The 24,442-nt window shown below is 48.2% G+C and overlaps 1 protein-coding gene across 1 annotated transcript; it reads left to right on the top strand.

Moving 5' to 3' along the window:
• The first annotated feature begins 904 nt into the window (after nucleotides 1-904).
• LOC118662097 (keratin-associated protein 4-3-like) lies at nucleotides 905-24,358 on the top strand. Its single transcript, XM_036320684.1, has 2 exons — nucleotides 905-1,527; nucleotides 24,241-24,358. Exons 1-2 carry the CDS (start codon nucleotides 905-907, stop codon nucleotides 24,356-24,358), a joined length of 741 nt encoding a protein of 246 aa, XP_036176577.1.
• The last annotated feature ends 84 nt before the right edge of the window (nucleotides 24,359-24,442 follow it).

Here is a 24,442-nt window from a genome sequence, read left to right on the forward strand (position 1 = left end):
TGTGCTGTGGCTGAGTGTGTGCTGTGGGTGAATGTGTGCTGTGGGTGAGTGTGTGCTGTGGTTGAGTGTGTGCTGTGGGTGAGTGTGTGCTGTGGCTGAGTGTGTGCTCTGGGTGAGTGTGTGCTGTGGCTGAGTGTGTGCTGTGGGTGAATGTGTGCTGTGGGTTAGTGTGTGCTATGGCTGTGTGTGTGTGCTATGGCTGAGTGTGTGCTGTGGGTGAGTGTGTGCTGTGGCTGAATGTGTGCTGTAGCTGAGTGTGTGGTATGGCTCTGTGTGTGCCATGGGTTAGTGTGTTCTGGCTGAGTGTTCTGTGCCTGAGTGTGCCGTGCCTGAGTGTGCCGTGGCTGAGTGTGCTATGGCTGTCTGTGCTGTACCTGAGCGTGCCGTGCCTGAGTGTGCTGTGCCTGAGAGTGCCGTGCCTGAGTGTGCTGTGCCTGAGAGTGCCATGGCTGAGTGTGTTCTGGCTTAGTATGCTGTGCCTTACTGTGCCGTGGCTGAGTGTGTGCCATGGCTGAGTATGCTGTGCCTGAGTGTGCTATGGCTGAGTGTGTGCTGTGGGTGATTGTGTGCTGTGGCTGAGTGTGTGCTGTGGGTGAGTGTGTGCTGTGACTGAGTGTGTGCTGTGTGTCTGTGTGTGCTATGGCTGAGTGTGTGCTGTGGCTGAGTGTGTGCTTGGGTGAGTGTGTGCTGTGGCTGAGTGTGCTGTGGCTGAGTGTGTGCTGTGGCTGAGTGTGTGCTGTGGGTGAGTGTGTGCTATGGCTGAGTGTGTGCTTTGGCTGAGTGTGTGCTGTGGCTGAATGAGTGTGCCGTGCCTGAGTGTGCCATGGCTGAGTATGCTGTGCCTGAGTGTGCTATGGCTGAGTGTGTGCTGTGGGTGAGTGTGTGCTATGGGTGAGTGTGTGCCATGGCTGAGTGTGCTGTGCCTGAGTGTGCCATGGCTGAGTGTGCTGTGCCTGAGAGTGCTGTGGCTGAGTGTGCCTCGGCTGAGTGTGCCGTGGCTGAGTGTGCTAGGGCTGATTGTGTTCTGTCTGAGTGTGCTATGGCTGAGTGTGCCCTGGCTGAGTGTGCCCTGGCTGAGTGTGCTGTGCCTGAGTGTGCTCTGGCTGAGTGTGCCATGGCTGAGTGTGCCGTTGCTGAGTGTGCCCTGGCTGAGTGTGCCGTGGCTGAGTATGCTCTGGCTGAGTGTGCTGTGCCTGAGTGTGCTGTGGCTGAGAGTGCCATGGCTGAGTGTGCTGTGGCTGAGTGTGGTGTGACTGAGTGTGCTGTGCCTCAGTGTGCTATGGCTGAGTGTGCCGTGGCTGAGTGTGCTATGGCTGAGTGTGCTGTGGCTGAGTGTGTTCTGGCTGAGTGTGCTGTGCCTAAGTGTGCTGTGGCTGAGTGTGTTATGGCTGAGTGTGCTGTGGCTGAGTGTGCCCTGGCTGAGTGTGCTGTGGCTGAGTGTTCCCTGGCTGAGTGTGATGTGGCTGAGTGTGCTGCGCCTGAGTGTGCCATGACTGAGTGTGCTGTGGCTGAGTGTGCCGTGGCTGAGTGTGCCGTGACTGAGTGTGCCCTGGCTGAGTGTGCTGTGGCTGAGTGTTCCCTGGCTGAGTGTGCTGTGGCTGAGTGTGCTGCGCCTGAGTGTGCCATGGCTAAGTGTGCTGTGGCTAAGTGTGCCCTGGATGAGTGTGCCCTGGCTGAGTGTGCTGTGCCTGAGCGGGCTTTGGTGATCTTTCAGGTGCCGAGTTCCTGCTGGTTTTGTTGAGGGGGGGTGGAGGTAAACAGGATGCCCACGGACACCCCCATTCAGGGGAGTTCTCACAGTTACCAGAAGGTGTGGGCTCCCACACTTCTCCATTCAACCGTTGTCTCGTCTGTGGTTCAGCAGCTGTTCACCCAGCACGCACCTGTCGCTCTGGAGCACCTTTTCTCCCCACAGTGTATATGTCAGTGCTTGTGTCGGGGCGAGCCCAGCACCTTCTCTGGTGCCACCCTCTTTCCTGGCCTTCACTCATTCCCATTTCTATCTCTGCCTTTCCCTTGGGGTCAGATCACACCTGCTGGGGTCCTAATTCCTGGAGAGATGAAATGCCAGAAAATGGAATTCTAGAAAACTGTAAATAAAACTATAAAACTCAGTTCTCTGAACCTCAGGCATTTAAGATTTCACACATAAGACTGCAAAAATTTGAATTCAATGCAATTCCATTCAGTTGCCCAAACACAGACCCTTTAGCCCTGCATCTGGCACAGAGCTGGGCCTGGGGTGCCTCGCTCTTGTGTCACAATGCACACACTCAGGTCCTTGGAGAAGGGGCAGACATTTCAGTGAATAGTTTGAAACATAGGACCCTTAAGTGCAACATAGACCGATGTGCCAGCCCCAGAGTGACAGAGTGAAGATAGGACGGGCGGAAGGCGAGGTGCAGGTGATGCTGCTTAGGGAAGTACTGAGAGAGTTGAATGTTGAGTGACTAATCAGGTGTACCTGATAGGAAAGAAGGGGAAGAGGCTTGTCTGGCACAGGAACCAGAGAGAGACATGGAGAGAGGTGCAGCTAATAGGAGGTCTGGAGAACAGTTACCTGACCTTATATGAAGAATTCCCTGGACTTTAGGTCGTTGAGCACACTGAGGGCCATGTGTGGACAATGTGGGTCTCTGCTAATGTGGAAGTCACCATCCCTATGCCTCAATGCCAGGCTTTCCCCACTACTCCTTTCCCACAAATAGTCTCATAGGGTAATTCATTCCTTTATCAAAAACCTAGTTTGATGGTTCCTGGATGTGAAGAGAGTGGAGGTGATGGTTCCTGGGTGTGATGGTTCCTGGGTGTGATGGTTCCTGGAGGTGATGGTTCCTGGGTGTGATGGTTCCTGGGTGTGATGGTTCCTGGAGGTGATGGTTCCTGGGTGTGATGGTTCCTGGATGTGATGGTTCCTGAGTGTGATGGTTCCTGGAGGTGATGGTTCCTGGGTGTGATGGTTCCTGGGTGTGATGGTTCCTGGGTGCGATGGTTCCTGGGTGTGATGGTTCCTGGAGGTGATGGTTCCTGGAGGTGATGGTTCCTGGGTGTGATGGTTCCTGGATGTGATGGTTCCTGGGTGTGATGGTTCCTGGAGGTGATGGTTCCTGGGTGTGATGGTTCCTGGAGGTGATGGTTCCTGGAGGTGATGGTTCCTGGAGGTGATGGTTCCTGGGTGTGATGGTTCTTGGAGGTGAAGTGAGTGGATGTGTGAGCAGTGGCCCTCCTTCAGGGTGTCTATGAGGCCTGCCATGCTTGGGCTCCTGGGACTCACAGGCTGAGTAGAAGCTCCACACTCTTTGGTGGAAACATATTCCTGCTTGGTCGCATTTAATTTAGACAGTAATTGCCTTTCTACAAAATTAGTTTTTGGATGAAGGAGTTTTCAGTGGGTGAAGGGGAGGTAGCATTTATTAAGTACCTATAGCAGGGGCCCTCTTATAACTAGGACTTTACCTCACAACTCTGTGAGGTGGGATTGTTAGCTCCAATCTCTAGAGGAGAACAGGAGACTCAGAGAGGGTAAGTGACTTGCCCCAGGTCACCCAGAGAGTGTGTGCCAGCCAGCATTTCCGTCTTGATTGGACGGACTGGAAGCCCCACTCCCAAGATGCGCCCACGGGCCCGCGGCTAGGCACCTGCCTGCCTGTCGGGCAGCTCCAGGCTCAGTTATGGAGTGTGGCTGGTATGACTGAGCACACTTTCACCTTTTTGGAATTGTAATTAATTTAAATTTAAAAGTAGAAACTGAGGCTCCATTCAGTTATTGGAGGACTTTCATGTGTGTTTGGAACAACTTGGGCATGTGAACTGCTCTTTCAACCGTACATGTGACACGTTAAAGACAGGTTAAATGTTTCTGAGGCAAATAGCTGTGCCAGCTGAGACACCTGAAGTATAAAATACCCCAGATTTGGAGGTGCATTGACTAGATGTTGAGGTATAATATTTTGGATATATTGGATTAAATAAAAATATTTTAGAGATTAATTTCACCTGTTTCTTTTTCCTTTCTATGTGGCTATTAGAAAATTGAAAAGTAAATTTGTGGCTGAAATTTTATTTCCATTGGAGAGTGCAGTTCTAAAGCAGATTTGTTTGTTTTTGTTGATCCTCACCCGAGGGGATTTTTCCATTGATATTTTAGAGTGGAAAGGAGGGGGAAAGACAGAGCAAGAGAAACATGGATGTGAGAGAGACACATATATTGGTTGCCTCTCACACGCAGCTGTGAGATCGAGCCTTCAAACAAGATATGTGCCCTTGACTGGAATCGAACCTGGGAGCCCTTCTGTGCATGAGCCGATGCTCTACCCATGAGACAAACCGGCCAGGGCTAAACCAGAATTTTAAATAAATGAATGAAGTTTGTTAACTTGTCAGGTTCACCGTATGCAGCACAAACTAGTAATACAGCACATTCTGCAAACAGACTGACGTTCCTGCCAGCGACCCCATGGGCCCACAGGCCCCAGGCTCAGGAGGCCTTCTGTGAAGGGGAAGGCACCCATCTTGGGTGACACTTTCAGAGCAGCAGGCACCAGGCCCGAGGGCAGGCACCTGCAGGCTCCGGAGGGAAGTGATTACAGGGGTGAGCAGGGAGTGGGCAGGAGAAGGGCGCTGATGCAGACTCGGTCCTGCTCAGAGGGGCTTTCAGAGGCCCCGCTGGTCCAGGCCTTGGACAGAGCCCCAGCCACCAGCCCAGGCCTCTGCGGGAGCGCCCTCCGTGGGAGCAAGGCAGACGTTCTCGTAGCTGATTGCGGGGTTCATTTTTGTCTGAGTCAATTATTACAAAGGGTTTCTGTTTGCCCTCTATGACTACTGTTTGCGAAGCTCAGATTCAGTGTTAGAAGTCTGACTTTTCCTTCATGTCAAACTTTACTGACAGAGCAGCATACAAGTATTTGAGGGGAGAAAAGGAAGTAAAATGAGGTAAACTTTAAAGTTAATGAGGAAACAAATGATATTAGTGAGAGGTGAGTTATGTTGATAATTTGAAAAAATAATTGTGATTAGTATTCTGATTTATTTTGGGTGCCGTTTTTAGTACTTGTTGGAGCCGCTCACTTCTCCAGCAGTAGTAAGGCTATTGCTCAGGATTTTAATGTCTGCACTTTTTCTTTAGAGGAGGGAGGGAGAGGGAGAGGGGCAGGGAGAGAGAGAGAGAGAGAGAGAGAGAGAGAGAGAGAGAGAGAGGGCAATAGGAGTGTGGGAAATTTTGGAGTTAGGATGACTTTATACTCTTAATAGTGGCTGATTTCATATTTGTGGTTTCACGTACTTATGTGCAAAGCACCCCCAAAAAAATGCCAATATGATAAATGGTCATTTTGAGACAAAAGGTGGATCTTTGAGGGTGGCAGGGTCAGGGCAGCACTGACCAGTGCTGCTCAGACGGTTCCTGATTGACTGGTTGAGGATTCCACCTGTCAGAGAGCCCACGCTGGGGCTCAGCGTACAACTCCACTTGGTCCTGGCATCTTGGTTTTAGGGTTACCACCTGGGCCTGTCCTGTTTTCTCCATGTTCCCTCCCTCTCATTAGAGTGTGGTTGGGCCAACCAGGAGGTCAGTGCAGCAGCATCTGCTGTGAGGAGGTGTGGGGAGGGAGGGGACAGAGAGCAGGAAACGGGTCCTGGAGTAATTCTACGTGTGCGTGGCCAGACCTCCCTTCAGCTGTGCCCGTCTGAGGAGCACACAGGGGAAGACAGAATCTGAGGCGGCCTGTAGCGGTGTCAGTGCTGCCTTGAGCAGCATTATTAGCACAGCAGAAAGTCGACAACCGACAGAACTGCAAGAATTCAAGGATCCTTCCCAGCTCCCTAAGGCAGGCCCGTGGTTTTGTCATTTTTAGAGTCATGGAAACAATCTCCACTCCATCATAGTGTGACCTCCATAACGCCCTTCTCCTCTGATCAGTGTGGTGCACAGCACACTCTTATTACAGGCATATGTGTTTTACTTTAGGTATTTGTTTATTTCTTGAGTAGCTGGCTTTTGGCAGCTCAGCATGAAAACTCACTCAGCACACTAAAGCGAGGTAAGGGGAGAACCAGCTCAGGCAGAGCTAGAACGGAGTTCTATTTAGATAGACTTTCCGTAAGCAGGACATTCAAAGGCATGTGAAACCCAGGGACTTCCCGGGACAACTTTGATTCAGGCGAGCCTCTGTGTATGAAAACCCAGACAAAGAGCACTGACCACCTAGGGACACCTGAAATTTAGAGAGGTTTTTGCCTTATGAAGACATCTTCTTCAACTGAAGCTCCTCTAGTGCCGACAAGTCACCAATGATGCTGAAAATGCACAAACAGGGCAAAGAATGTAAGTTCAGGGCTAAGAACGTCCAAACTTTAAGAAAACTGAGGGAGGAAGATACTTGAAAAAATGGGGCTCTGTAATAAAGTGGTGCTAACGAACCTGTTTTGAGATGACTTACTAAATAGTCATTTTATGAAAATTGCAGGACATATTCATGAATAAATTAAAATGGTCCAGAGGATATAAGGTGAAGAGTATGTCTTCTAATCCACTCACCCCAATATTACCATGATTAATCACTTATTATTTATCTGTCCAGAAATTTCCTATGCATTTTTTTCTTGCCAGTAGTGTATGAAAATTCCTGATTCTTTCTAGACCTTTCTAATATTTGCCAAAAGTCACAGGAGAAAAAATTTATTTCATTTGTTCAGTCACTCAAATATATTAATGAGCACGTACTGTTACCAGAGGTGGGCCAGTCTGGAAATTGAGTCTTGTAGCATCATGGGAAAGGCATTTTATGGATACTTGCCAAGGAGGATTCTAGCAATAGTGGAAAGATTATTAGCAGAGCATACAGGGCACAGATGCTCTTATAAGACTGCTGCGCTCCATGAGGCACTCCTCTGGCAGGTCTAGCAGCAGAAGCTGGTCAATTTTGTCGGCCTGCCCATGGGCAAACTAGGCCTGATGTCTCATCTGAGACAAGGTTGATTTGCATTAGCTCTGTCTCACTGCAGAAGGCCAGCTTCAGGGGATGCAGACTCACACTTGTGCCCACTAGGGCCTGGAGGGCGAGGCCCAGAGCTGCAGTGCTGATAGTCCAGCACAGTCTCTAATCCCAGCTATGCTTTGGCCCAACACTGCTGCCAAAAATGACTGGGAACTTAGTTAAGCTCCCCTATATTTCCTTAGGCTTGGGAGAGAGCAGGCTTTTTTCAAACTATCCAATCTCTTTTCTAGGGCTTGTATCATTATCCTATATGATTTCCCTCCTGGATTTTCCCAAATTTGTCTCTTTCTCTTAATGTTGCCATTTTGGCTTCGACTGTGCATGCACCCATTGAAAGTACTACTGCTGAGCCAATCTTGAAATTCTGGTAAGAGTGAACAAACAAGTAAAAATTTCTATACTTGAGAAATGACATATTTTTGCTTAAGTGTCTTGGTAAAGCACAGCGTTCCTGTTTCCAGTCACCACATGTGCAGATTCACCAGGTGACCACAGGAGAACAAAGTTAGTATCAGCAACAGGATGACCAGACAAGTCAAACTTCACGTCTGCAGAAAAACCCTTTGCTGCTCCCCTTAACTCAACTACCACTTCCTTTTCATCCTATATAATTAGCTGGCTTCACAAGAGCTATTGAGATGGGCTTTGGGACAGGAATTCCCATTTTCTCAAGTTGCTGGCAATTGAATAAACCACTTTCCTTCTCATCGGAAGGTCTCATGAGTTTTCTTTTTGGGCATACAGCCAACTCAGGTTTGGTTTCAAAGGGACTTTCCCCGACACAACCTTCTCCCCTTCCCCTGGCCAGTTAATCTGGGGAACAGTGCCAGTTGTTCCATGGCATAGTTGGGAAATAGGTCTCTCCTGCCCACTCAGATGTTAATCCCTTTGGCTGAGCAATGGCAGCTATTCCTTGGAATGACTATGAAACTGCCCCTTCCTAGTTGATCTAGCTTAATCAGATATCTGGCTCCCTTCCCTTTCATTAATATCTAACTAAATGCTTACTGTAATACCACTATATGCCAAATATGTGTGTTAGTTCTGGGAATGCAATGAAAAAAGAAAGGCAAATGGCAGGACCCTTTCCTAGTGGGGTCATGGTGCAGATGGGGGGACTAATATTAACTCAATAGTCACATACATAAAAAGATGCTATAAAGATAAATACATAAGAGCTAGGGAAACATACAAAAGAGAGCTGCTTTAGTTAGGGAATGGCTGGGTAGCCAGGACAAGCTTTCCGCAAGACAGGACAATAGAGCTGCAACCTGAAGAATGAGTAAAAACTCCTGAAGTGAAGAAAGAAAAAGGATAGGGAAAGAACGTTGCCAGCAGAGGGAATGTACCATGGATCAAGTCCTGAAAAAAACCCAGGTGGGGAGAAGTTGACAGGAGAGGTGGGATCAGTAGACCCCACAGTACCTACTTAGAGTTTATACACTTTCCTAAGAGGAATGGAAAACCATTTGAGAGGTTTAAATAGGGGAGTGACATAATCAGATTTGTTCTTTGAAAAGATGATTGTGTTAGCTCTTATATTGCTGTAATTTACATTTATTTAATTTTGAGTGAAGCTGGTCATTTGTTCTTATGTGATGATCAAATGCATTTCATTTTCTTTAATTTGCCTTGACAACTATTTTTTTCTATTGGGTTCATTTTCTTGTATTGATTTATAAGCACTTTTCTATATTAAGGAAATAAGCCTTTCATGTGCCAAAAGTTATAAATAATTTTCCAATTTTGTCTTTTGGCTATATTTAGATGTTTTAAGTATTTATATGATCAGATTTATTAACATTTCCTTTATGGCTCCTCAATTTAATGTCATGCTCATAAAGGCTTTCTTTCCTCTAAGATTATAAATATATTTTCCTAGTGATCATGTTTTTATTTCTTACATTTTAATTGATTTATCTGAAATTTATTTATGTAGGAATTGAAGTAGGTTTACCTATTTATTTTTGCTGATTGTTGGTCCGCTGTACATCACCATTTTATTTTTCTTGTTAATATGAAAAACTACCTTTATCACCTACTAAATTTTCATTTGTAAAATATGCAGTTAGTTATAACAAAATATGCAGTTAGTTATAACTTTATTCTTCATTTTATTTATTCTTTTCTATTTCTGCACAAGTAGTGATGCTAATAAATTATAGTGGCTTTGGAATGTATTTAAGTATCTGGTAGCATTCAACCTCATTTCCCCACTATTTTCCTGGAAATGCTGGCCTGCTTCCTTTCAAAGCTCACTGCGCATAATGAGGCAGCTAGTGTGACCTCCGACACAACCTGAAGGTGCTTGTCATTTGTGTCTCAGTCCATGTGTGACATTCAGTGCCCGTCCAGAGCATGCACGTGTTTGCATGTTGGTCTGTGCCCTCCACTTCCTGTCATCAAGATGCCACTGGGGTTCATGTGCCCTCCCTGTGGTCATATCAGCAGAATAAACAGATGTCAGGAGCATCTGAACCCTGGGGAAGGGGGAATGCGGGCTGTTCTTAGCTCTCTTACCTTGATGATAGAAACAGTTATCATGAGAAGTAACAGGACTTCAACTGTAGAAAGAAGGGGAGCGCACATCCCCTGGTAGCTGGGCTGCTGGCCGGGCCTGCAGACCTCTCTCCCTCCTCTCAGGTGCTGGGCTTCCATCAGCCCTCCCTCCACAGGCACAGCAGGGCCTCCAGAGCCAGTGGACAACAGGCCAGACCCCACAGACCTCTACTAAGAGTTTATATCAGACGATACTTCACTGCTTACTTTTATGTTTAGAATATCCCCCCTCTTTTTATTTGATGTTGCCAACAAGTGACCTAGGAATGACTGGAAGGCCTTGAAACTCCAGTCTGGGAGTTGCATTTAAATCAATATTCAGCACCAGAGGGTCATCAGGACACCACCAGGATGCAGGTCACCAGGATGTGGGTCAAGGGCAGACCATGTAAGTGGGATGGTGCCGGGGTCCTGCCCCAGCATGTCCAGGGGTCCCCAAAGGTGTGGACGGAGTCGGCGAAGAAGAAGGAATGACACGGAGACAGCGTTCAGTTGATCAACAGCCTCGCCAGGATCTCTAGCCAGGATCTCCATCCAAGTTCTGGTCTGGATCTCCAGCGAAGTTCTGGTTAGGATCTCCAGCCAGGTTCTGTGTCCATGTTCTCTTGCTAGGTTCTCCAGCCAGGTTCTGTCCAGGTTCTCCAGCCAGGTTCAGTCACCAGGTTCTAGTCAGGTTCTCTTGCCAATTTCTGAAGTCAGGTTCAGTCCAGGATCTTTTGCCATGTTCTCTCGCTAGGTTCTGTCTCTAGGTTCTGAGGCCAGTTTCTGTCCAGTATCTTTTGCCATGTTCTCTCCAGCGAAGTTCTTCTGTCAATAGAGAATGTTCTGTGTAGGTTCTGGGCCTAGGTTCCATCTCTCTTGGTTCCGTATTCTAAGTTCTGTCTTGCTGTCTTATTACATCTGTATTTATACCAGTTGATTCAATCCTATCAATCTCTATTACAAAGGTTAGGGCGTTTCTTATCTCCATTCCAGGGAGTAAAGATTATGTAGCTTAAGCATGATTGTTCGTAGTTAAAGTGATTAATTACCCACCTGGCACTAGTTAAGAGGTTTTATTCCCTCCCTAACTTCAGGGGAAAATCCCTACCTGGGGAAACAACCTTTCTCAGAGAGGTGACCTTGGTTAAAACACATAGTGCCAAGAAGGTGAGCAAACATATTAAGAACAGTATGCCATATATGCCAGGTCCCTTGAAACAGCAAGCATGGACCGGCTCCCGGCAGGATGGGAATGTGGAAGTGCAGAGCGCTGGCTCCAGAAGGACAGTCACACTTGGATTTGAGCTGCAGACTGTCATTAGGTGGTAAGTACCAAGTGACGAGGGCTCATGATGAACAAACTTGGAAAGAGCAGGGGCCAGAGGAGCAGCAGGTTGTGTGATGTGGGAGATGGAGCAGACACAGCAGATGGGCCATCAGGGTCTGCAGGCCCAGGCCAGCCAGCCGCTGTCCGCAGCCCACCGCGCAGCTCAGCTGGCACACAGACACTCCGGCCCACAGTGAGGAAGCCAGTGCTCCTGGTGACCTTACCGGGATGGGGGCTTGGGTAGGGCCTCCACCTGGTTCCAGCTCCAGCTTGCCTCCTCCTCCCCTGTCACCTTCCCTTCTCCTGCAGGCCTCCCCCTCCCCTGCCCACCTCCCAGCTGCATCTCCTGGCCTCAGTGCAGCAGGAGTCCTCTGGTCTTACTCATCCTAGTTCCTCAGAGCTGAGCTTAAGCGTCACTTCTTCAGGAAGTTTCTCTGGTGCTTCTACCTGGCTGGTCACCTCGAGGCTGGGGTAGATGCTTGCTCTGGGCCCAGAGCATGTGCCTGGCTCTGCTTCTCTGGCTGGGCTGCCTGGAAGCAGACCCTGGGGCAGAGTGAGCCGGGCGGAGCACAGGTACACCGGGAAGCTTTTAGTCTTTGAAGAGGAAGTGTGACTGCCTGCTCTGCATGTGCAGCACGTAGCTCTTCCTGCTACTCGAGTCCGGGGCAGAGGCAAGGTCGGAAGTGAGCAGGTCAGTTAGGAGGCAAGAGGTGAGGAGGGTCGAGGTGGGGAGAGCGGGGCAGAGGGTTCGGAGGAGCTGGGTGGCAGCTGCTGGGGGTCTGCCTCCTGCGGAGGACATGGTGGGACAGAACTCCTGGCAGCTGGCTGTGAGCCTGTGACTGTTAGGGGGAGAAAGTTCCTGAAATGGTGGGGCCTGTCCCTGCCTCCTGAACCCCCCTCCCCCCACCGTGCACTTCCTGTTTTATGTGCCCTTTCCTTGGAATTAGAGCTCCTTACAGAGACAATCAGGAAGCCAACTCACAAGAATGTCCAAAGGACTCAGATGTCTCGTCCAGAGCGCTGCCCGCAGGGCGGCTTGTGGCGAGGAGGGCCTCCGCATGCCAGTCTGTGTTCTCAGGACACTTTATCTCCCGTCCTGTGTGCAAATAAATGCAAAGCAGACCAATGACAAAGAAATGGGCATCTAAAGCCGAGTCAGGGGCTTCCTTAGGGGTGAGCCACACAAAAGGGGGGCAGGTGTTTCAGCCCAAGCGTGCCCACATTTCCCAGCAGTGCCGGGGATGGGGGCTGCTTGCAGGTTTCCACTCTCAGCTTCGATCTCCAAGAGGGAAACTGGCCCGGGCAGCACAGGAGGGCTGCTCACCGAGAGGGTGGGCCCTGCCCAGCTGCACAACAGGCTGCCTGGCAGGGGGTGGCAATGGAGGAGCCTCGGCCTGGTGCTCTGGCAGGCTGTGCTCTGGAGTAGTGGTCGCCAACCTTTCGGACCTCACGGACCCCCGGCTGCCGACGGCTGCTCTGAGCACCTAGAGCGGGGCTAGGGGAGGAACCGTCTTGTGGAGGACCTAAGGTCAGAACTGCAGGGATGATGCTTAGAAATTGCAGCTGCGGTGTGACTGGCCCAGGACCATGGGACACAACCAGTGGCTCCACAGCGTGGAAGGTGCGACCAGTGAGCCCGGTACCAGGAAGGCTGGGGAGCGCTGGAGCCCAGTGTGTGTGGGGAGTTGGGGGAGGGGAGGCCGCTAGGAGAATGCAGACAGGAAGGAAGACTAGCTGTGCCTTCCAAACAATAAAGCCTGGGACCCAGTGGCCCAGGAGCTGGGGTGTCAGGGAGAGCTCTGCAGGAGGGAGGTGGGGTGGTGCTGGGCCAGCTTTCCCGGGCCTGCAGCGGAGACAGCTGAGGCCCAGATGTGATCTCTAGTTTGCTTGAAACTGCCTCTGACCTGAGGCTTTGTTTCCTAAGATTGTTGGCTCACTGTCCTGAGCACTGAGTAGATGCCTAGGAAGGAGGTGGCTGAGGTGGGTGTGGGATGAGGAGGGTTTGAACAAAGGGGAAAGGAGAAAAGTTTGCATTAAAGAAATGCGCTTTCTTTGCGGTTACACATGCCAAGGCCCTGAGGCACAAAATCTGAGTCTGTGTGACTAGAGCAAGGATGTGGAGGGCAGAGCGGCCTGGACGAGGCGGGGCAATGCCAGGAGGCAGGGCCAGGCCTGAGGCCTGTGCCAGGGGTGACGCTGAGGCCTGGGCTGGGAGCGAGGAGCCTGGGAGGGAGCTGGAAGGTCAGTGCTCCGATTATGTGTTGAGGCCCAGTCCCTGGAAGCTCACTCAGGCTTGTAGACCTTCCGTTTCTTGTTAGGAAATGAGAAAAGCACTGTTCCGCTGGCCACTTTGCCCTTGTCTCAGAAGCTGCCTGTGGCTCCTGTGTGCCCTCCGGCCCTCGGCCTGCCAAGATCCGGTAGGAGCCGTCCATCTTCCAAGAGGCCGGTCTCTTGGTTCGACCCTCCTGTAATCACTCCCCACTCCACCTAGGCGCCATGGCAGCTCACACAGTGGAGCTCACCCCAACCGCGCCACCTCCAGAGGTGCCGGTCCCCGGGCCTGGCTTAGACACCAGCCTCCCGGCCTCTGGGTGCTCGTTCAAAGACCCCCCTCTGTGCAGGCTCTTCAGTCCTATGATCATCCCTTGTGGCCATTGACCATTTCAGCCTCGTCACTGATATGGAATTTTTGGACTGGAACCCGGATTCTTTGTGAAATATGGTAGCAATCATCTCAGGTAGAAACTATAGTTTAACTTTAACCCTGCTGTTTGGCTTCTGTTCTTATTTGCTTGCTAAAATAATAGAAAAATTATTTTGATTTTCTGAATTATATAAATTATCTCATTCGATTGAGTACCTTATTGATTGTAATGTGAATATCCCATTGGTTGTGGTCATACTGATTATTGAAGCACATTATTCTGTACCTGGGAAGGACAGCACAATTATCCTAAGGTCAGAGGGCTCCAGACAATGTGTCCCTATTGACTCAGTGGTCCCAAGACCTGAGGGCTCTAGATAATGTGTTTCTGTCAACTCAGTGATCCGGAGACCCAAAACTATAATTTAGATAACATGCTTAAGTCTGCTTCTGTAAACTGCTTTTTTGCAAACCAGGTTCCTCATTCCAAACCTTGGTATGTAATCGATACCTTTGTGATTTTTGCCTATATAAATCTGGTGTTGCGGCCATCTTATCACTATGAGATCTGGGAGAGTGAAATGCCCCCTCATAGTCCCGGATTTGGAATAAATGTGACTCTTTAATTCGACTTCTTGAGGCGTCCTCCTGTGATTCGCAGAGTACATTACAACACTCTCTCTGGCTTGGTGGCCCCACTCACTCCTACGCTTGCCTGTCTCACTCCATAGCTATGTGGCCTTAAGCAGCCACAGGGCCCGTGGATGTGCGGGCCCCACACACAATGGACTGCAGCTGGGAACACAGCTAAGCTGGCCCGATGCTGGACCGGACTGTGCCTTAATACGGGCGGAGACTCTGGGCAGCGGCCTCGGCTCCAGCCCTGCTGAAGATGAGGCTGGGCTCCTTCCAGGGCGGGAGGGCCAGAGATGGGATGTTGGAGAGGAACCGAACCCCCTTAGTTTTCCATCACCAATGAAGCTTTCCACCAAGCCCATCCTCCTGTGGGGGTCTTTAGGAAATTCTTTTCCTCATGGCACCCCAAGAACTCCACGTCCACCGAGAACAAAGAGATGGTCTGAAATTAAAACTTTTTAACTAAAAGCAGTGTATGTGAGGTAGTCATGTCCTAGGTTAGAATCCTCCCTGACAAAGGTCAGTCTGTACCTTACTGAGCCTATCTATTGTCTTTCTGCATCTAAGGTAACATTCTGGGACTATCAAGGTAACTTCCCTTTTTTGGGATCCCTGAGGGCACAACCACTGCACCAGGGCTGAGACCCCTGATCCCCTTGTAGTCATTGTCACCATGCTAATTGCTGACTGTTAACTCTCCTGCACCCACCTCAGCGAAAGAAGCGTGTGTCTATCACCTTACTTTTTATCCAGTCCCAGAGGTTCCCCCCCCACTTTGTTTTCTCCCTCCTCCCTAACCTGTCACCCATGGCTTTCATGTAATCCACTCACCTCCTCTCTTTTGATTGTTATGTAGAAAGCAGGGAGCAGAACTGCCATTCTCCGGAGCATTTTCTCAATCAGTTGAGATTTTACTTCCAGTAATTGTCAGTTTGGCTCAAATAAACTCACAAAAATTCTCTACAGGTTTGAATGTTTCTTAAATTTGCAAGAGTTAAGCAGAAGCCTGAGGCCATGAATGTAAGTGCCTGTGTAGCCAGTTTGACACCAAACTCTCCTGAGGTTCTGAGGAGGAGAAGGAGGAGGAGGAGGAGGAGGAGGAGGAGGAGGAGGAGGAGGAGGAGGAGGAACTGGAGCTCCAGAGATGGGTCTCTTTCCAATCTGGTGGGAAAGGCGCAGTGAGATGGGTGGGGCCCAGGCCTGAACTTCTGAGCAAGTTCAGTGTAGCCTGCTGGGAGGTGGAGTGTTTGTTTCTGAGTCCAGTGGATCAGCTGGCTGTGCGTCAGGCTGTCTTCTGTTGGAGTTGTCCTGTAACCTGACAACCAAGGGGTCCGGGCTGCCTGTCACTGCTTGAGCCAATTAAGCAGAGACAGGGTTGAATCCTAGATGAACATTTATTCCAATCCTGCCGGCAGCGTGGGAAAGCAGCAGGTCACATATTCTGGTGACCACGAAGGGACTTAAGTGAGAGACTCCTCGGGGTGAGTACCGGGGATCCTGCTTGCTGCCTGGACTGGGGATTCCTGGGGCTGAGGTCTGGACTCTTTAATTTGTAGCGCTGCCAGAAATTTCCTGTTCTAAGTCCCAGCTGCAGCCTCAGCAATCCCTGTCATCTCACCTGAGACCGAAGGTGAATCAAGCGTTTTGTAGGAGGAATCAAGCATTTGTGAATGTGTTGCTAATCTGAAGAACGTTAATTATATATATATATATATTATCACCTAAAAATTAAGGTTTCCAAGGGTTAAGAACTCTAACTAATTAGAAAGAAATTCTGATTTTGGAGTAATAGAAAGCATGGAACATGGAGATGCATTTTGAAGGGAAAAAAAGTGGGTTCTAAAGCTGGTCATTTCTGATAAAGTTGTATGGTTTGTGAAGAAAGGTTTGTGAAAGTTGCAGAATATTTGTAAAGAGAAATGTTGAAAAGAATTTATATAAATGACATAGGCCAGTAAGCCAGGACAGGTAGAACAGAGAAACTGAGATGGTTATCTTCCCTAAACCAAGGACACTTAAGAGTAAATAATTTGCATTTTGCTTCCCTAACCAGAGGGTATATAGTTTATATCAACCTACTCAGGGAGACAGATAGCAGAAATCCAATTAGTGCCATTTGCTGACCACACCCAAGGACAAATGAAGTTAAAGAGAATAAGCCTCATTTAGGTCAGTTCTTTTCTAGTCTATTAAAAGGGAATAAGTCTTTCCTGTTTTTGTCCAGGAATCAAACGTTATATAAATTACTGAATGGTTATAAGTTATGTTAATCAGGTAATTGATTTTTTAAAAAGCCATCTTCTTAATCATGGGAACTGAAGGTTGCTAGCCTATGTTTGTGTTTAATATCCTTTTCTCACTTTGAATGCATAATAATAATAATGATATATGATATATAATATTTTGGGAAAATAAGTTTGACAATCTTCCCAGGGCTTGAATTTTAAGAAACTGAAAGGGCGAGGGCTATGCCATCCATCTTGCCCCGGATCCTCCATTTTTGGGCAAATGCCTTAGCCATGTGCTCCGCAAGGAGCTTCTTCCTGGAAGCCTAAGTCTCTGCTAGCCACACCTAGGATTTCTTTAAACTAACCAATGATAATCAAGGGAAGTGCGCGCCATAGATACGACCACATCCTGTGTAACAAGACACCAAATTGCGCTCTGCCAATCGGCAGGGCCCACAGTCCTCTCTCCTCCCCTTACTCCAACCCCCTATAAAACCCCTCACCACACAGAGCCCGCTCTTTTTTGCCACTTGCCGCTGAGTCGGTAAGGAGGGTAGGGGAGCCAAACCTGGGTTTGAAATAAAGACTCTTATGCCTTTGCATCGGATACGGCTGGCTCCCTGGTGTGTTTTCTTGAGGATCCTGAAATCTGGGCATAACAGAAACTTTTCTTGACCTAGAATTGGCTTTAGGTCATTCCAAAGGCCCTGGAATGCCCTAAGGATTTGTTTTCTCTCATGAAGGAAAATTTTATACTTTGTCAAATAAAGAAATAGCTATATTATGCTTTCATTTATAACACTACTAGTTACTTTAGAACATTGTGTTTTGCAGAAAGGACAAGATTTCATGTCATTTCCATTATAATCAGATCCATAACCATGTCATTTTAGAGACAGTCACTGTTTTGTTATAATGCATTTGGAAAAATGATACATCTTCTGAGGGATCCATGGAAAGGACTCTGACATTTTCAGATCATTCCCTTCGAACTTGATGAAAATTATTAGAACTCTTAGAATATCTGGATTTATAGAAGTACTGGCAGGAAAAATCAGGAGAAACAATAAATTGATTATGGGACTGAATGACTTAAAATAATCATAGAGATTTGTAACTTGTTGAAAGTATTGCTGATTCTTAAACTTTATGTTTTTTTAGATATAAGGAAGCATCTTTAAAGCAATTTGGTAAATTATATATTTTTCTCCCGACCTAATCCCTCCAGAATTTGGCAATTCTTTATAAGTGAGTCATGGCAATACATTTCTTTGCATGAATCCAATAAGACCTGTTTACAATTGTGGCTATATTAACCAAGACTTCGACTGGAATGTCATGTCTGAGAGAGACGTGCCCAGACTCTGGATGTCACCAGAAAGTTTAAGGAATGGAAGCTGACCTCAAAGCCCATAAGAGCCCCTTGGAGAAATAACCTGGTACCTTGCTTGGCCACATCTTTCCAGGTAAGGAACAAAGGTTACTTTTCTGAGAGATGGCGAGGAAGGAACCTCAAGACATTTGGGAACCATAGAATGTGAGGAATTCACCCAAGTCCACAGGTATTGCAGGAAACCTGATGGCAGCTAGATGGTTTGGTTTTCTTTGCTCTGAGGGGCTAATTAAAGCTCAATCATGAAATTCCAGCAAAGCCAAAAAAAAAAAGTCTATATGATCAATTGCTATTCTTACTGTGTTTGTGCAAATGGTCAAGCCAAATTGAAACTAGACTTAATACAGTAAGTGAATTGGTCTTTAATAAAAATGAGGGTGATTTTAGAAAGAAAAATTGTGTTTCAATAGGAAATTATTAGAACTGAAATATATTTCCCTTCTACCAGACCATTTGCCATAATTCTTACTGTTCTAACTTTTGCACAATGATACTAAATTTTATAACAGTTTGTCTCCACCAGGTTACAAGCCCTACTCGCACCTAGGGAATACCATCTCTAGGCCCCATTCCCGCCTTGTCCTGTGCCCAGGCCTCATCGTCCCTCTGACAGAGAGCAATCATCTCTTGGCTCTGAGAGAAACCTCCGTCCCTTCTCAGCATGAAGCAGTTACGGAAGAGACCCCGCCCCCTCTTTGCTCAGAAAGAATTCAGAGCCAAGGTCCTTGAGGAGGGATGTTGTGGGCAGTTAGACAGACATGAGCAGAGCAAGGACGATAGGCCACCCTGCACGGCTTCTCTAGCGCACCTGCCCTGTGATGTCACAGAGCACTCCATTAAGGAATCCTTTGCAGTGGTTCTCCACCTTCCTAATGCCGCGGCCCTTTAATACAGTTCCTCCTGTTGTGGTGACCCCCAATTTCATTGTTACAAATTGAACATAATTAAAGCATAGTGATTAATCACAAAAACAATATGTCATTATATATGTGTTTTCCGATGGCTTTAGGCGACCCCTGTGACAGGGTCGTTCGACCCCCAAAGGGGTCCGACCCCCAGGTTGGGAACCGCTGCCGTAGAGGATTAAACATCAGAGCAGCGTGCTTACCACGTGACCCACCATCAGAGAGGGGACGCTTGGTTATGCTGAGTGTGAGGCCTGGGTTCCTGCTCAGTGCCTGAGCCCAGGTGGAGAGGCTCCCGGTAACAGGAGATGCGAGTGGGCGTTGCTGATCAAGCCCAGGATGAAAACAGGGATGATCGTCCTGGCTGAGATAGAAATCAGGATTCGGACAAAACAGACACAGACTGGAGGGCCCGCCCTGCCACAGGCAGCTTTGAGGAGGACCCACCTGGAATAGGTGGTGACAGCTTTGGAGACAAGTATGGAGATCGAGATCATTATGATTCAGACCGATACCGTGATGGGAGTAGGGATAGTTACCGCGATGGCCTGCGCGGGATCTGGACTGCGATGGTGGCCGGGTTGCTATGATGACAGAGGCAGCAGAGCCTATGAGAGGCTGTGCCTCCAGGACCGGGCAGTGGCAGAAGAGACATGGTAGTGGGTGCCGGAGGGATGCTGACGGCAGAGGAGGCGGGCCCGCTCTGAGGGCAGATGTGAGGGATGTGATGATCGGTCATGGAGCTGATAGGGGTGATGACAGAGGCCCCCTGAGACCCAAGCTGAATCCAAAGCCTCGGAGCGCTCCTGAGGAAGACGCCTGCTCTGCTAGCACCTCCCAGCCAGCGGAGCAGCCTTCGTCTTTGGCAAGGCCTGTTGGCACAGCTGCTAGGGAACGGGATGTAGAGGGGCGGCTACAGTGGGGCAGGAGAAACTGCAGCCTCAGCTGGATGAGCCACAACCAGAACAGCGGCCTCGGGAGAGGAAGGACCTGCAAGGAGAGCAGATGAAAATAAAGTGGGTGGGTGTGTCCCAAAGGGCCACCGTGGGAACTCCAGCCGTGGCCCAGGACACGGAGGGACAGACCACTGGCGAGAGTCAGAGAGGAAAGTTGGCAAAAAGGCTCCAACTCCCTTTCTCTGAGTCTCTCTCTACCCTGGAACATTCGAGAGCAAGCCAAACCTCTAGCCAGACAAGACAAAATAAAACTCACATCTCCTGGAAAAAAGAAAGAAGAAAAGAGAATCCAGCATTGACTTGTGATCAAGGAAAGGCAGCTGGGTCGTCTTGCTGCCATAGGCTTTGCGATGCTCCTCCCATCACTGCTCTCTGGGACCCTTCCCTTCTCTCAAGTCTCCTTCACAGACTCCTGGACACCCGGAGGGGTTTTCCGTTCAGGCTCCACTCAACGTGTACGCTGTTGAAGCCGGCCCTGCCCTCTGTTCGTGATGGCAGCCATGCCCAGCACCCAGGCGGCCAGTCCCGGCCTGGCCTGTGAGGGCCAGGGAACGGTGCAGGGGAACATTCGTTTGGATTGTCTTTTCTCCACTGGAAAATTACCAGAGAATTATTTTTTGCAGATTTAATGTAATGGAAGTGGAAACTTGGACACATTAGAACAGTGGTTCTCAACCTTGGCTGCACATTAGAATCACCTGGGAATCTACTTAAAATCCTCATTTCTGGGCCTCATTCTCCGGAAATTCTGTTTCTTTGTTATGGGGTGGGGCCACACCATTAGTAACAAAGAAACGGAATTTCCGGAGGATGAGGCCAGAAATCAGGATTTTAAAAAGATTCCCAGGTGATTCTAATGTGCAGCCCAGGTTGAGAACCATTGCATTAGAATCTTACAAATTAGAACAATTGTGGGAAACTGGAAACACCAAGACCAGATTTTCTGCTCTTGCATTTCTCTGCTCAGAGGCATTTGGAAGGCCAAGGTGAGTCAGGGGGGCAGCCCTGGGCGCCATCCTCCTCCCACCCCGCCCACGGGTTTTGCTGCTGTCTCTGACTTCAGATGTGGCTTAGAGAAAGACCACCTTGCTCCTAGCAGGCCAGGTCAGCATGGGTGTGTGGTGCATGGGGAGGGATCAAGGTCAGGTCCTTGGGTGTACCCTCTTGGTCCTTGTTTTCTTGGTTCCTGAGTTTGGAATTAAATCTGGGCACAGAGCGGCCTCGTGTAAAGCTCCTCCTGGCCTCTGCACCCCTCATCCTGCCCGCCTGCACCCCCAGGTATGCGGACGCACACCGCACACCATAGGCTCCTCGGCCCTGTGCCCACACCCACCCGCTTTGCTAGGGCGTTACCTTTCCTCAGGCCTCGGGCTAACGCTCGCTCACCTGTGCGCGCCTAGAAGGCCAGGCTGAACTCTGGGAGCGGCTCCTGTCCACCGCGCCAGTGCCGCCCTCCATGACGCAGGATTAGTGTTCTGCTTGGCTTTCCTTTGCGGGTGGGTGAGACCCCGTGAGAACAGTCTGTCCTTCTTTCCTTCCAAACCCCCGGCACCAGCACAGCGCCTGGCCCCGGATGGTCTCCGCAGCCCCACACGGAACTCCACCGGGTGAACAGCCAGGGTTCCTCTGGGCACAAGTGGACCCGGAGGCCTTGCACGTGGCTCGGAGGGCTGGCCTCCTGCACGGCCAGCGCTGAAGACACCCGGGCGTTTGGCGCCTGCAGCAGCCTCGCCCTCGTCGCCCTCCTGCCAGGCTCCCAGGTAACATTTGCGTCTAGATGCCACCATTAACGCCACGGACACTTTCCGTTTTCAGATGGTTGTTCCTGTTAAGTGGAACAAATGACTATTACTTGTTTTATTTTCTTCTTAAAAATCTGTTTCCAAATGGATGTTTTACCACGTTTTCAACAGTAGATATTCCCTGTGACTGAGCTGGTGGCTGGAAAGAGCATCGGCGTGGGCTGGCAGCGGGGCTGGAGCGGTCCCCGCTGGTGCAGTCACCTCAGCGGCGAGACCAGGAGCGCGGGAGGGAAGCCACGCTGTGCTCACACTGTCTGCAGAGTTGGCACCACAACCTAGGAACCCGCATCCTTTATAAGTTTATTTCTCAATTGGTAATGATTGTCATAAAAGACTTCTCTACACTTGCAGTATGGAGATAAGAATAAAAAAATTAGACCATATTTTCAGCACCTGAGACAATGACAATATTTTAGTATATTTATTGGTCAGTTTTCCCATGTGTACATATTTTATACGTATTTAATAAATATGCAAATCTGAAAAGAAAAAATATACACTACGAAGAAGAAAGTGAAAAATCTCCCAAACTGAAGCCCCGGGTGTCAGTGCTGTTAGCGATGTGATGTGCAGTCTTCGGGAATGCTTCTCTCCTGCTCCAATAAATACCACCACGGAGATGCTCATCCATCTTGCTGGCAACTTGCTTTTTGTCGCTTGTACTAAATCATGAACAACTTTGGGAACCGCGAAGTACAGCAGCCTCATTTTTAATGACTGGCTAGCAGCCTGTTGTGGAGATGTACCACCATTTATTTGTCAAAATTGTTTTTATTTGAAATGTAAGTTGTTCTCAGTTTTTGCTATTATACATAGTACTTTGATAAATATCTTTGGCTGTAGAAGAATATACTTTTGCACTCTTATTTATTTATTTTAAGATACATTTGCATAAGGGTGATTTATAGATCGCTGTGCCTGCGTGATTTGGAGCTATTTGACATGGTCCTCCAAATTGCATTCCGAAGAATGACATCTGGTTATTTCTTACAGAAGCATCGGAGAAGCTCATTTCTCCACACTTGTCCTTGTCCCATTCAAATTTCCCTCTGATTTCATTAGTTTTGGTCAATCCATGTCTTTTAAGATCAACCATTTCTCTGAGATTTTAAAATTTATCAACGAGGTGTACATAGTTCTATAATAAACAAACACTGTTTGTGCCTGCGGCAGTCAGTCCTTTGTTAAGAAGAACGGCTTTAGGCATATTTCAGGATGGCTCCTCTCCCCTCTCTGCTGTAAGGGCATTTCCCAGCCATCTTCATGGCGAACCTGGGGCAAGTCCTGGATGGAGGCAAAACCCAGGAAGTGTGAGACCCTATGACTGGCCCGAGGGAGGGCCCGAGGGAGGGCTGACCAGCAGTTTGTCATCACAGTTGGGCCTCCCAGCATGGCTCCCAGGTAGTGTCTGCCCTGGGCTTTTTGGTGGGCCTGATTCCTGCACCCACCTGTCTGGGCAGAGGCTGCCCGTGATTTCAGTTCTCTGATGGGTCCAAGAAGAGTTGCTGATTTTCAGTTTGTTCAACTCTTTGTGCTGTGAGAGTGAGAACAAAAGTCAGGCCTGGGACTCAGAAGTCCTCCATGCTTACCAGTAATGCTTTAAGTTTTTTTCCCCTTTTTGTCAACTAGCATTGTGAGATATTTGTCTATATTATGGTCTTTTCACCACATAAGTTCTTATAATTGATTCTACTTTTTAGGATTTGAATGAATCCAACTTTTTTGTATTTAATAATTCTTTCCTTTTTCCTTAGGTTTGATTTTGCCACTATTTTTCTAGCTTTTTAAAAATTATAATCCAGACTTGAATATATGTGTGTTTTTTTTTTAATTGATTTTGAAGAGAGGGGAAGGGAAAGAGAGAGAGAAAAAAAACATAGATGTGAGAGTGAAGCGATGATTGATTGCCTCCTGTACACACTCCAACCAGGGATTGAACCCACAGACTGGCTGTGTGCCCTGACCGGGAATCAAACCCTCAACCTTTTGGTGTAAGGAAAGATGCTCAAACCACTGAACCACCCAGCTACCCAGAGCTTTTTGAATTGATTTATTTTTACTGTGTTATCTCTTAACTTGATTCCTTTGTTCTGCTACAATCCTTAGTGAAAAAAAATTATCTGCATGTTACTACATCATAAGCTTCTTTAGGGCACGTTGTCCCGTGTTCTCACCAGCACACTTCAGTGTACAGTGCGAAGCACACAGGAGGGGCATGGCCCGCGTGGCTGGACACATGATGAATGGATGCGTGAATGCTAGATTTAGGGGGTCTGTCGTTTTAATTCCATATATTTTCCCTGTTTAAACTTATGTGACTATTCCTTCAAAATTAAATTTTCTGTATAAAAAGCTCTTGCTTCTTTGATCCACTTCTACTGTCCATATAATTTTATGTCTTGCTTTGTAAAATTTAATCTGGTTATCATATTTTTATGAAATTAATAATGTTATTACAGATTAATTTTACTTGCTTATTAACCTACCAATGTAAAGTTGAGATATTGCCAATTATTTTTGCTATTAAAATTATGTAAATATTTTTATTCATAGAGTTTGTAAAGTATTGTAGAAAGTTTCTTTACAATAAAATTACTGTAGTGAAGTCTATGGAACAAAGGCATGAATATTGAATTTATTTTTATGTTTTTATATTTTGACCTATGGCTTCCCCAAAGGGCGGGGCAGAGTCTGGCAGCCCCTGCAGCTAGGAATAGAATTGTGTCCCTGCAGTTGCCCACTTGGGGTGCTGTCCATCCTTGTGTCTCATCTCTGGTCCTATGCTCCTTGTCTGTCTGTCTGTCCCTCTTTAGATCTTCAGAACGTTTCTCAAATGCAAAGAAGCTGAGAGAGAGAAAGATCAGGAATGAAGAGGGTGTCTGTGGGAATCTCCACACAAAGCTGGAGCGCCACCTGGCGGCAGCGGCGTGAGGGCGTCCAGGTTGTAAGAGGCCTCTGCTTTACCTGCTTATTAAATTTTTAATGGGGGAGTGGGACTGGGGGGAGAGAGAAAGA

Source organism: Myotis myotis, unplaced genomic scaffold (assembly GCF_014108235.1).
Source record: "Myotis myotis isolate mMyoMyo1 unplaced genomic scaffold, mMyoMyo1.p scaffold_m19_p_8, whole genome shotgun sequence".
Taxonomy (NCBI): Eukaryota; Metazoa; Chordata; class Mammalia; order Chiroptera; family Vespertilionidae; genus Myotis; species Myotis myotis.